At 41.3% G+C, this 13,745-nt stretch overlaps 2 protein-coding genes across 3 annotated transcripts in view; both read left to right on the plus strand.

Annotated features, from left to right (window-relative positions):
* Positions 1-6,750, plus strand: part of ptpn9a (protein tyrosine phosphatase non-receptor type 9a) — a 35,415-nt gene extending 28,665 nt beyond the window's left edge. Inside the window, exons 8-13 of the mRNA XM_033635781.2 lie at positions 22-109; positions 461-530; positions 1,157-1,235; positions 2,179-2,329; positions 2,827-3,034; positions 3,378-6,750. Of these exons, the coding sequence (XP_033491672.1) occupies positions 22-109; positions 461-530; positions 1,157-1,235; positions 2,179-2,329; positions 2,827-3,034; positions 3,378-3,568 (787 nt within the window). The 3' untranslated portion in view covers positions 3,569-6,750. The remainder of the gene's footprint in view (positions 1-21; positions 110-460; positions 531-1,156; positions 1,236-2,178; positions 2,330-2,826; positions 3,035-3,377) is intronic.
* Positions 6,751-11,559: 4,809 nt separating this feature from the next.
* The window catches only part of sin3aa (SIN3 transcription regulator family member Aa), a 35,535-nt gene continuing 33,349 nt past the window's right edge, over positions 11,560-13,745 (plus strand). The window contains exon 1 of one of the 2 annotated variants that reach the window (XM_078167718.1): positions 11,560-11,632. The gene's annotated coding sequence lies outside the window, so the exon portion shown is untranslated. The remainder of the gene's footprint in view (positions 11,633-13,745) is intronic. The other variant, XM_033634897.2, reaches the window with a different exon arrangement.

Consider the following 13,745-nt stretch of genomic DNA (forward strand, 5'->3'; position numbering starts at 1 on the left):
TATGGTATTATTTGCCTTCAGATCAGCCTACAATCAGGAGAGGAATCGCTATGGAGACGTGCTGTGCCTTGATCAAACAAGAGTTCGTTTGAAAGCCAGGAGGAACGAGGTTAGTGCTTTTTAATAATCTGCATATTACAGTTGTCATTCATATGAAAAGAAAAAGACTGCCAGTTCCATTCATCATCATCCTCCGCTGCCAAGTAATGTGCCAAGCTTCAGCGTTTTGAATGGCTGCCACGCTGCCAGTATTCTGATGTACAAGCTGATATTTGTCCAGAGAGTGTAACCAGAGTATTTTCATTCTGCTGTGTTTACTCCTCTAAAATAACTGAATACACTGTCAGCCCCGTGTAGACGACTCAGCTGTACTATCTCATTCAGCTTAGCACAGTCCACCTTTTAGTGTTTCCTTTAACTGACGTGATGTCTTTGTAACAAAGCTTTGATGTTCCCACAGAGATCAGACTACATCAATGCCAGCTTCATGGACGGCTACAAACAGAGGAATGCATATATTGGTACTCAAGGTATGACATCTGACACATATTTTTAGTCAGTGTTATCTGGATTATCGTAGAAGTTTAAATCAATGGTTCCCAACTGGTCCAGCCCTGGGGTCTAGAAATCTCCCTAGTCATTAGTCCAAGGTCCACACAGTTCAATATATTCAGCATCATACTTGCATTTGGCCATGTCGTTGAGCTAGTTTGCTGTCTCTGTCAAGTAGCTGTCTGTTAGTCAATCAATCTACAGCAGGAAATGGCACTTCAAAAGAAAAGCTCTGTGTTAGAAATTGATTTGTGAAATATAGCAGTGTGGAGCCATTTAGCAGGAGGTTAAAAAGGCAGGATGCTGCAGAATTTTCTCAAAATACCGAGGGACTCTTCCTCATGCTGACAGAATAAGCTGTTGGACCTGCAAGTGCTGGATCTGCACACAACAACACACTGAGGTTAATTTTGTGATTAAAGAGTCGTTAGCAGTAAATGAAGAGTTGAGAGCAGGCGAGGGGTTTCAGGTTTGTTTTCTTTATTAGTGTCTGGTGCGAGTGGAGCTAATTAGGCTGCTGTTCCATGCAATCAAATGGATGTGCTCCATTACACTGATCTCTGACTGAACTGACGTCATTTTAATGTGCTTTGTACTTCTGTAGGACCGCTGGAAAAGACCTACGGTGATTTCTGGAGAATGGTTTGGGAACAAAACGTGCTTGTTATCGTCATGACAACCAGGTAATTTGAGCTGATTTTCGAAAAATCTAGATTAAAAGATAATACTTGTTTGTTGAGTCGGAAAATAATGCCAGTTTCCTTTTTTTTAAGACTAGTCAGGATTAGATCTGTAACTTAAAGGGGACCTAACGTCAAACGGACGTCTTCTAGCAGAAATCTGATCCAAAATCAAGAAAATATTAACATCAGAAAATAAGATTACATATTTCCCTGATGTTAGCATGTAGCTTCATTTAGCACTGTAGGCTCCATTTAGAGTCATAGTTACTCATGCTTATTCGTACCACAAGCCGACGTGGCCTACACATGAGACTCAGCGAATGCCCTTCAATCCATCCTGTTGAGTGTCCTCACATGCGACCCACCCCTCAGGTGATCACCCTAGGCACCGCGAGGATACTACCCTGTTACAGGTAGCGGGTCTTGCTGAAGAAACTTCAATGGGAAGAAGGAGGAGTGATGAGGTTGGAGTACCTCCACTCAGTGTGTCTCCCTTCTAGACCCAAGGACAGTCAGGACCATTACCACACGCTTGACATTTGCACGCCAGCACTCTTGGGTCTGACTAACTAAAAAATCTGGTCTGTCGTATAACCTCCGAACGTAGGGTCTGGAGATCAGGTAGAACACCCTACCCTCCAGGTTGACTCTAGATCCAGAGTCTGGGAACCACGGTTAATTAAGCCATTGATGCTTATCACGCTCATCTAGTGCTTATCCATGCCACAAGCCAATGTGGCCAACACACGAGACTCTGCGAATGTAAACATTTGCAGTAGTGTGCCTGGAGTAGATGACCTTATAAAGAAATCTGGCACGCTATGACGTCATACCACAGTAGAAAAAAAATTGTAACACTATGTATATGACACAAAATATGTAAGAGCATAACAGGTCCCCTTTAAATGTATTTCATCCACTATGTCCTGTCCCTCTCCTGCAGGACAGATGAGGGCAGTCGAAGGAAGTGTGGCCAGTATTGGCCTCTGGACGAAGGGGGGCAGGAGGTCTATGGCCACATGGCAGTGGTTAACCAAAGGGTGGACCACCACACCCACTACAACCACACCACCCTCGAACTGCACAACACTGAGGTACAACCTTTGAGCACTGCAAGGATTAATGTTGCAGAGGAGGAGAACAACAAAAAGCATACTGGTGCATACTGGTGCATACAGGCTCAGTGGAGTCAGATATATTGGCTGGCTGTAGTGAGATCCATCTTCCCCTCTTTATCTGGGTCAGATAGCAGCAGGATAAGAAATGTAGCCTAGATGCCCTTTTTAAACAAATTAGATTCAAAGTGTTAATTAGAAAAATTTAAAAGGTGCAGGTAGATGAGTTTTTTTAAACTTTGCTCAAAGCCAAGCTTGTTTCCTGTCTTTACTTTATGGTAAGCTGAGCTTAACACCTGCTGGCTCCAGGTTTTATATATATAGCGACATAGACATGAGTGGTATTGATCTTCTCATCTAACTCTTGGCAAGTAAGCTTGTTTCCTATAATATCGAACTATCCCTTTAATGGTGCCATATTTCAGGAGCGTAACGTACAACAAGCATGTAACTAAAAATATGTTTAATCCATTCAGACATGTGAACAGAGACAAGTGAGTCATTTCCAGTACCTCAGCTGGCCTGACTACGGCGTTCCCACCTCGGCAGTGACCCTCATCGACTTCCTGGGAGCTGTGAAGAGACAACAGAGGAAAATGGTGAAGGCTTTGGGACTTCAGTGGGCAGGCCACCCACAGGGACCCCCTATAGTGGTCCACTGCAGTGCAGGGATTGGGAGGACAGGTGAGATCCTAGAGATTGTATTCTTTTCAAAATATAGCTTGATGTCTGATAATTGACATATCACCAGTTGCGTTTCCACCAAAAACTTTAGGCATAGTACTCTTGGAATCGATACTTAACATGTATGGACAAAATTGTCAGACACCCATTTGTGAAGTTAAATAACGAGCTTCGGGTAATGAGGTTAACACAGAGTGGATAAGATTGTAAACATTTAGACCAAATTTGAACACAAGAAGCCTCAATTTTGCTTTTTTTTTTAAATGGTATTAATGATTGTGCTTTGTTATCAATAATTATTTTCTTAATAAGTGTGTCTACTAACAAGCCCTGTTGTTTGTAGGTACCTTCTGTGCCCTGGACATCTGTCTGTCCCAGTTACAGGACGTAGGCTCACTAAATGTTTGCCAGACGGTGCGACGCATGAGAACACAGAGGGCCTTCAGCATTCAAACCCCGGACCAGTACTACTTCTGCTACAATGCCATTTTGGAGCACGCCCAACGGCAGGGCCTGCTCCCAGCCAATCAGTGAGCTTCAGCCCTGACTTGCCAAATTAATCCATGAGCTCTGAGATTTCTGCAGCCAATCTGTTAACCCCGAGCTGTGTTGTGTGACCAATTCGTGAGCCCAGGAAAGTTAACTTCCTCACAGAGGCTGACTTCTGAAAGTAGGCCATCCTTCATTGGCAAGCCAGACCAAGACAAGACAGTGACGAGCAAAGGCCTGAGTGTTTGACATTATGATGTTTCATTGTGATAACATTCTCGCTTCCAACAATGTGACATTTTGTTTACGCCGAACATATCTCAGACAATACGTGGCAGTGTGTACAAACTGCTCCTGTGTCGTGCAGTTTTGTGGTCTACGGTCAGACACATTGGGCGGAGTGATCAAGGAAATGTTCATTAACCTTTTGTTTATTTATTCGCTACTTTAAACAGATGGTTTAGGGGACCTTTAAAGGAGCAGTTCACCCCAAATTAAAAATTCAATCAGTAACCACTCATCCAATGTCAGTTAAAATTCCACTGTTGGACTGCGGAACAATGAAGATGACCTTTAAATGTGTTTCAGTCAAATTCTCCTTAAATGCTTAAGTTAACATGGCCGTTGTGTGCCAAAAAGGCATGTTACTTTTTAACCCACACATGTCGTGGAAGGTTTATTTGCAGCCAAATAACTGTCCTATGAACATAATTACTGTACACAGACAATATCTTGGTCAGGTGCATGGTGTAAAAATTAAAGCTAACATTATGCTTTTAATGCACAAATTGTGCTAATTAGACTTTTGAAGGGTAACTGTGATATTTTTCATACTGGATCCTATTTTCCCATGTTTTTGTTTGTAAGTGACTAATGGGAACAACATTTTTTGAAATTGTTCCAGTACTGAGCGAGAGGGCTGCAGCCATCTGCGGAGAAACAGGCTGCTGGTGTGCAATTCCCCATTAAGGTTACACTGCAGCTCCTTTGCTGAATACTGGACCAATTTTAAAAACTGTTGTTCTCATTAGTCACTTAGACACAAAAACATGAGAAAATAGAGTCAGGGTTGAAGAATACCAAACTTACCTGCTAAAGGGGAATTTCTACTTGTGTGTTGGCTCTTTGCAAACCCTACGCCGTAGCCTACGTTGCCTACGTGATCATTTATACTTGTGCCGCTCTGCAGTTACACCTCCAAAACACTAGCTGGTGTCTGGGTTTCTGTGAAGTGCTTTAAAGTTTACTTGATTCAAAACACACCCAAAACATACATTAAACATGGCTTAGTAACAACAATTTCAAACACAAGTACACAAATCAGCTTCATTATAACTCGCAGCATTCTCAGACAAACACTTGTCTTTATCCGGACACATTTTCCCCACAAATACAACATGCTAATGTTTTTAGCACAAGTCTATGGCATTTTACATTGTATACATTAGCTTAGCAGCTAGCAGACTTTTCCTCTGTTCATATAAAACCAGGGACAACAGCAACATTTACCAAAGGTAAAGTTAAAAATTCTGCTCCATTACAGCACACAAGGTTCACTGACAAAACAACTGTCTTTGAGGGAACAACTTTCCACTGAGGGAAATGGTTTCAGCTTACAGAAATAGACAGGAGGTCTGTGTCGCTGTGACGTGTAGTTACATTTCTGGGGAGGTGCACGTCAGGCTACGGTGTAGGCTCTGTGCAAGAAGTAAGTTACTGACCCAGTTTTCATTTTTTTTGGTGAAATGATCCTTTAGCTAAGCACACCATTTTTAATTCCAACTGTTAAGCAACAATATAAGGTTTTAGTCAGGTCATAGTTTTTTCACCTCCTGTGTCCAGGAAATATTGTGTAGTGCATTTTGAGCACATGGTATTTGTCACGTAGATGGTACGAGCTAGTCTCAGGAGCGTCATACTGAACACAAGGAGGTGAAACTGCCCGTCTTGTTATCAAAAACAATTTAGTTAGAAAGTCTTTTGCCAAGAGGATGTTGTATTCCTCTGAGGTTTCATGATGCATTCTCCTTTGCCTTACTGAAAAACCCTGAACGGCTGTGAAGAGGAGTAAAGCACCTCCGTAATGGCCGATACATCCCCTCTGTGATCATTAAATTGCTCCATGTGAATTCCTCTTTAGTTCTTTTTTTTTGTTTCTGTTTTTCCATTGACAGCCTGACCTTCCATCTCACCTAAATATTGAGATTTCCTGACTTGCAGCACAGACAATGACCAGTGTCTTTGGCCGCCTTCGCTCACTAGCAGTGCCATCATGCTTCGGTGATTGTGGGAATGTATCGCTAAACGCCCACACACATGCACACGCACACATTTAGAGCAGTCTGCAGTGACTATGCCATCGAAGCATACATATGTGTACATCTGTGGAAGTCATCAGTTAAGACCTCATGAGTAGTGCAATACTTCTTTTTTTTGTTTTCTTTTACACAAATCACGTCTTAGCACTTTTAAATAACGATTTTCAATGTGCTCTGAGATTAGTCATCGTAGAGATAGGATGCAACAACACCTAAAACTTAATTCTGTAGGTCTACATGTGATGCTGGGATAATTGTTAAATTTAGTGATGCTAAAAACACATCGTGACAATTTGATCTCACTGTAAACATCTGTGTAGAGCTTTATTGGGACGAATCAAGAGGATTTTACAGGGACGCCAGAAATGAATGATAGACTAGCTGAATAAGCGTGCACAACCCTGTGCCTACACCCTTTAGAGTCCGTCTTGGGTGACTGAGAGTCTGAAGTGTATTTTTCATTCGTATTGTGTTACTTTTAAGTTCTACAGACTGTGGTTGTAATCCATGCTTTCATCTGGTCCCAGTATCTTGCCATTATTATAGAGTACATGTACAAAACCTGAGTGTCTGTGTGTCATACGTTGCATTATGTTGTTGCTGGGTGAAAAAAAAACGTGTTCTTTGCTACAGAATTCATATTGAATTTGCTTGTAGTGAAGCATTTTTTAAGTCTGCCATCCTCATGCACTCTGATTTTAGAATTATTTTTTTCCTTTCAATGACGGACGCAAAATGTGCCCTGTTTTATTTTTCTATTATTGTATTCAACAACTGTTTTCATACGATTACCCAGGATATACAGTTATCTACATTAATTTTATATTTGTTCTATTATAACCTGTTACTTTATCATTCGTATGACTATTGAATCAAGCTATACTGTATTAAATACAAACTATGTCAACATATACGTCTGTTACGGTGGGTGTTCTTTGGCTTACAACACTGATTTATTGAGTGTGTGTGATGTTTGCTGAGTTCTAATCAAGAGTTTGTTGATTATGTTAAGTGTCTCATATACTACCATACATTTATTAAAACTCCTCTAAAAGCAGAGTGTGTAAAAAAGAATAATAAAACGTGAAGAAAGGATGCACTGATATAGGTAAAGATATGTAGTTAAAGTGATAACAGACTTTTCAACTTTTCCCCCGTAGCGTTTCCATGTGGTGTTACTGTTGGCGCCGCTGTCGCAAAGACAACAGGATCACTTTCCATTTTCCACAGTCAAGCAGCTACCACAGTTTCCACAGGTACTTGGGTTGTTCCACCATCTGCCATTTCTGCCACTAAGGATAGTAACTTAACAGAACTTACACTGATACTCTTTGGTACATGGAGTTAGCTGCCTATAGCTACTTGGGAAAACAAAAGCACTATCCTCTTCCTGTTTTGGTTGCACAATGCTTTATACACTTTCTTAGCAGTGTAAATTGAGTCTTCATTTTCCCGGGGGTTTCTACCCATTGGCAGACAGAATTGAGCCTTTGCTAAGTCCCGCCCTCGGACGCAGACTGGCCAATCATAACGTAGCGTCGGGCTGGCTCACACCAGGGTCTGACAACAACACAGCTGTGCTCCATTGACTCTAATGCAGTCGTTTCAGATTTCCTTCATTTTCAGGCTGGTTTTGTGGATTTGGAGCTAAATGTTGTGCCTGGGGCACGTCGTGTATTAATGATACTTGTTACCTGGAGAGGTTGGAAAAAGATATATGTTTCTTCCCTGTTCCAAAACCAAAATCAAACCCTGAAAAGTGTAGGGTTGGTTGGCTAGCTAGCTACTGAAGATATAGCCTACTGAATGTTGCCTACAGTGGAAAAAAAGACCGACCCTGCTGTACAGGAATCAGTGAAGGCGATGCATCACTTAAAGCTGCTGATAAACACCTACAGGTCGCACGAAACACCTTCATTAAGTTCGTAAAGAGGTGATGGAAACACAGCGATGACTCGAAACATCCCAACTTGTTTTATTGTTTGTAGGTCTCTCACAATGGTCCCCAGTGGTCTGCAGCTTGGCAGTTCTCTTGCCTTCGTGTCATGCCATCCACCAGCCACCATCCCCTCCACCTGAAAACTGACAATGCCAACATTTTCCTCTGATCAACTGGGTTTTACTTTACTGTTTTGGTTCACTCTCACCACTCTTAACTTCATTTACAGCTGCAACAGGCAACTTTTTCGGCAGAAAGGCTCTAAAAGCTGCATATTTCTCTCGAGTTGGTGGAGACCAAAACAGAGCAAAAAGGAGTGAATATTGGACTTCTATTTGTCACACATCTAAAATCATGACTCCAAATGAATTATCTTGTGTCAATGGACAACTGTTGGCTAACACCTTCACCTTAACTTTATGAAGTGATAATGTTGAGTTTAACTCTTGCTCCGCTGCTCCCAAACAGCCAAACAAATCAATGAGTGCAGGCTTAAATAATTAGATCAGTGGAGATTGTCATTTCAGGCTCTGCATAGTTGAGACAGTGGATTTCAAACTGTTGACACATCCTACACTGAATCTAACCTATAAACCAAATGCATCTCACATTACAAGGCTTGGTAATGATTCCCAGTCATCTCAGCCGACAGCTGAAGGTCCAAACATCTCTTTTCTCTTGAAACACAGAGCCGGTAGTTTCAGTATCACTCCTACACTGCTGCACACACTCAACAAATACGGTGAACTTAGCTCGACTGTGGGGTTTGCCACCACAACGAAGGGAGAAGGGAATACCCACAACACGATGTGTACTCCCAATACGTTGAAACACTGCAGCAGAGAAGCATGCTGGGAGCTCAGTTCAGCAGTGTGTGGGTTTGTCTTTCTCAACAATGCTTATTTTTGGGTGTGGTAGGATGTCCCCAGGGCAAATTATTGCTCTCTGTATGTTGCAGCATAAAGCTCATTGAGAGAGAGATTCAGTGTGTGCATGTGTTCATCTCATTTTACACTGAAGCTTTTTGTCAACACTGTTTTCTGTCCTTAGCAACATTTTAGTATGAATTTCTTAAACTTTAATGATGATGTCTTAATGGAGCACCTTTAAAAGATCACTGTGATCCTGTATTACACATGTCACTGCTTCACAGGCCCTCAGTCCTACACCTGATTATATGGTCATATGGACTAAAACAGAACGATTCATTTGAGATCCGAGACCTCTAATCATCCTCTTCACCACATCAAACAAAGATGGTGACACCAAGAAAACAAACCTTGAATCAAGATCTCTGTTTTTTGTTCCTACTGTTCAGCATTTTACTGCATCAACTGAGGACCGAGTGCACAGAGAAAGTTTGGACATCTATCAAACTGAACATTTAACACAAGTTAATGTAATAGTTTTTAACTTAAAGTGTCATGAATTCTTCATCTTGAGAATTTCGACAAATATAAAAAGTTAAACAGCATTTCTCTTGGACAAATCTGCTGTGGACAAGTCTCCCTCCATGAAGTATCAGTGTTTGGATCTGCAGGAAAGGAAGTTTTCGGCCTTCTGAACATGAATGGAGCTGCTGCATCAAGTATGAAATTAGAGTCCTGGGGCTGATTGCACAAAACACCTCAAGACTTTCCTTAAAGTCCTAGTTAAGGTTTCTTCAAAGTAAAATCAGTTGCACAAAACACCCTGAAGTCTTCTCCTTAAGATGTTCACTTAAGTATTTATGGTTTCCTCCTTGCATTTGTCTTATACTTGAGGAATCCGTAGACCTTAAGTTCATGGGCCAAATAAAGGCAAATTTGATCGCAGGTGGGCCAGACCAGACTAGTAAATGGCTCGTTGTTTTTGGCCTCGTGCTCATACAGTGTATCTTGTAGCTAAAGTCTAACCAAAGCCTTTGAATATGTTTTTGTACCACATTAAATTCGCAACCTCTTCATTCAAGTTACCACACTACAAGAGAGACCTAATTCAACACATCAGGTCAAGAGTCGTAGTCATCAATTTGAATTAAAGCTCAAGATGCTTTTTAGTAGCATCAAATTCCACTTTTATACTGTGTCTAGCGGTTGGAGAGCAGTCATGATAGTATGACAGCCCATGTAACATCCTGAGGCACAGCAGCCTTAAAGAAGGTCCACTGATCACATAGAAAACAAGTACACAGCAGCTCACAGCACAAATCAATCTGGGAGTCTTACTGAGCTGAGTTATTTTTCCCACTGCACCACTTCATCATATCTTAGGGTTCCCCCACCTGCCAAATCCCACCTTAACCCCTGTTGACACCAGAATATTTTATTTCTTGACATTAATGTCGCCTGTTATTACCCTCTTAAAATCAGCCTCCCTGTGGAGACCTCTGCGAGCACTTAGGCAGTGGGCGGTAGATGCAACTGTAATTAATGAGAAGAGTCTGGAGCAATTATCACTGTTAAAGAGTCACTAATGGTTTACTTGAGACATTAATAACGATGTCTTTTCTCTCTTCTTATGAATGTTGTTTTGATCAGCTTTCCTCCGAGGACTTAAGTAAAGACAAATACACACATAATGAGCACCTGATACCAGTTGCACAGAACACCTTAAGTTTTTTGCTTACATTTAAGATTTAATTTCTCCTTAGCTGAGGGACTTAGTTGCAAAATGATAAAAAAATCCATTATTTTACCAGGGGAAGGGTGGTATGACATATTTTTGTAATAGGAGGAAATTAAAAACTTTTCTTAAATCTGACATTGCACCAAAAACAAAAAATAAAGATTATAAAAATAAAAAATTACCAGTGCTGTGCGGTGTGATTGACCCTTATCAGACTGAGATAATAATAGTAGAATAATATCTTTACCTGTTAGTATGTTAAAAATGTGTCAATATATGTGTTTTTTAACAAATGCAAATTAGTGGTGGGGGGTTAATATTTGATTAAATGATGACTTTAACTAATTTAAAACATTTTAATAACAAGAATTAAATGGAAAACTCTGTAGGAATTGATCAAAACTTCATCATTTTACGAGAGGAAGGGTGGCATGATTTATTTTTTGTCTGTGTTGCACCAAAAAATAAATAAATAAATAAATAATAATAATAATAATAATAATAATAATAATAATAATAATAATAATAATAATAATAATGTTGCACCAAAATCAGTGTCGTGGGGTATGACTGACCCTTAATAATAACAGCAGAATAATTGTAATAGTTGAAAATGTGTCAATATATGTGTTTTTAAACAAATGCAAATTAGTGGTGTATGACACAAACTGGAATGTAATGGGTTCATATTTGATTAAATAATGACTCAAACGAATTTAATTTCAAAGAATGAAATGAAAACCCTGGAGAAAATGATTAAAAAAAGTGACATATGGCCTTTGTCAGTGTCTTTGGTCATAAGGGATTTTTAGGAGGCTGTTTTTCTGAGAGGAGCACCGAGGTTAATGACGTCATATACACGTTTAAATTGTGCTAATTTAATTATAACAATGCATCACACATTGTTTGTTGCACGCATGTTTGTATGTAAAATCTGAATCTGACAAGTAGCTGTGGAGTAAAAAGTACACTGAAGTAGAGGATTACAGTCTAAATAAAGTACACGTACTCAAATATATAAATTGAGTAAATGTACTTGATTACTTGGATCTTTTCCCTCCACTGTAGAGATGTAGACTTTAGATGGGAGTCAATGGAGACAGTGTTGTCTCTCTCTGAGCTTTTAGCGGGTGATATTCAAAATAAAGTGACGTGTCATGTAGTGTGCGCCAATGCCAACGGAGGGGGGCGTCTCCAACTATTTTGTTACAAACACGAATCCGGAGTAAGGAGTCTTTTTCCTGGGTATGTAACAGCTGCTTAAACTAAATAATATCAACAGTATCGCTGCTATATGAAGTGAAGGGTGTGTGTATGGAGGGAGGGGGGCGGTTAGTGCTCAGTGGCGCCTTTTGTGTCTTTAAATGAATCGCGGGGGGCTTTTTATGGACGCAGACGACTCAGAGAATAGCCCCAAACACACCGAGATAGATGGCAACATCTGCAGGACGTCATTTTGTCGGCTAATAAACAGAGTGTCGCTCCGGGCTGAGCTGCTTAACGTGAGGCATCCCGCTGTCTGCGAGTCCCAACATTGTGTCTGCAGCGATGTGTGAGCATGTAACGCTAATGGAGGGGGGAGGGAGTTGTTGTGGTGAGACAGGTTAGACATTTTTACTCCCGACTGCTGAAGTAAACAAAGAATATGATTTGTCAGGAGCGCGGTCGGAGGAAAATGGGGCTGCGTGTTGTTCGGGGAGGGGATGGCGTGGCGCCGCCGTGCCGATGTTTCCACACCGCGACGCCGTAGTTCCCGTTTCGTTTGACTTTGGCATTGTTTAGTAAGGGCAACTGGATCGGCTCCTGTCGCCCTGAAATAAGATGCAGCCCGCCTGTAAGGCCCTGCTTCCCCCCGTGCCTCCACCAGCGCTCATGCAAAAAGCGTCAATCACCAGCTGATGCGTTTTAGTGTCTTTTGTTTGCAGCTTGTAAACACACACACACACACACGACGCTGAGTGCAGGGCTGATCCTCCTTCACCGTGTGCACTGTTGTTCGCTGCTGTGGGGGATCTCCACAGCCCCGCAGTGCCGTGTCGTGCAACGCTTTTTGCACAGAAATACTTGTTAAGCTTCCACAATGACCGTGCGGTGCGTTTTGGTCACACGTTTGTATCTTTTGCAAAGACGCACAAATTTACGTGGGGGAAGCCAGTCGGGATAGTCGTGGAAAGCTCTGTGTGTGTGTGTGTGTGTGTGTGTGTGTGTGTGTGTGTGTGTGTGTGTGTGTGTGTGTGTGTGTGTGTGTGGTGCAGCCCACGGTCGCTGCTGAAGCCTCAGCCTGAGCAGGAATGAGGAATCCCGGGCTGGTGTTGCAGCTCCGCCTGTCGTGGGCGATGGTTTATTTTGGAAGTTCCACCTTTTTGGGATTTGTAATGACGGCTGCATGCGGTGATTGGCTGAGGTGTCCACAAAGAGGAGGGACACGAGTGCTAAAGCAGACTCCCTCCTACAAAGTCACGTGTTACCAAACTCCAGGAAGTAGCTAGTTGTGTCGATAATACGACCAATAGATTGATAGATAGGACTCAATGAATATGTCCAATGGTAGTGACTGGTGTTATGTGAACTGTGTATTGTGGTGTACTGGTATAGTAAGGTGCTTGGTTGAATAAATAACTGTTAAAGTAACTATACCGTGAATCTATATATACACAGATATGTAATATACACCAGGTTGGATTACCAAGGCTGCAAGGCAATAATCTTATGCCCCTGTCCTTTAGAGAGGACATGAGTCAAAATCTAGTTTCAAAACCTTTTTTATTTTTTGTTTATATCATGCTCACATGGTGCATTATAAAGTTGTTTTATCTGTTTACCAAAAACTTACTGATGTAAGAGTACCACATGCTTTGTGCAAAATACTGCGCTGTACTCAACAGACCTCCAAATAGTTAATTTAAGCCATGAATGAACACACACGCACACACAGAACATAAATACAAAAAAATGAGTCAAACTAATTCTGCTTTTCAAAGTGCAAGTGGGCAGCATTTATTTGGCATTCGTTACTGAATGAACAGAGTTGAATAGATGTAATTAATGTCCTTGAAAATATTTGTGCAAAGGAAAAAGACGAGTCTGATGCTTCACTGTCAGATGGAAGAGGGTAATCCTTATACTGTTACTACTGTTATTAATACATGGAAATAGTGTGTGTGTTTGTGGAGAAGGCACAGCTATAGACATAAAATGTCTTTTCTACTCATTTTATTTGGATAGGCACAACACGCTCATGGATGGATTACTGAATGGTCTTGGTGGGCACAGGCCCAGAGGCCCCTCTGGCCTTTACATGCAAAATGTCACCCAAATTTATATGTACAGACGAGGAAGAGACTCAAACTGACCAAAA

Source organism: Epinephelus lanceolatus, chromosome 5 (assembly GCF_041903045.1).
Source record: "Epinephelus lanceolatus isolate andai-2023 chromosome 5, ASM4190304v1, whole genome shotgun sequence".
Lineage (NCBI taxonomy): Eukaryota > Metazoa > Chordata > Actinopteri > Perciformes > Serranidae > Epinephelus > Epinephelus lanceolatus.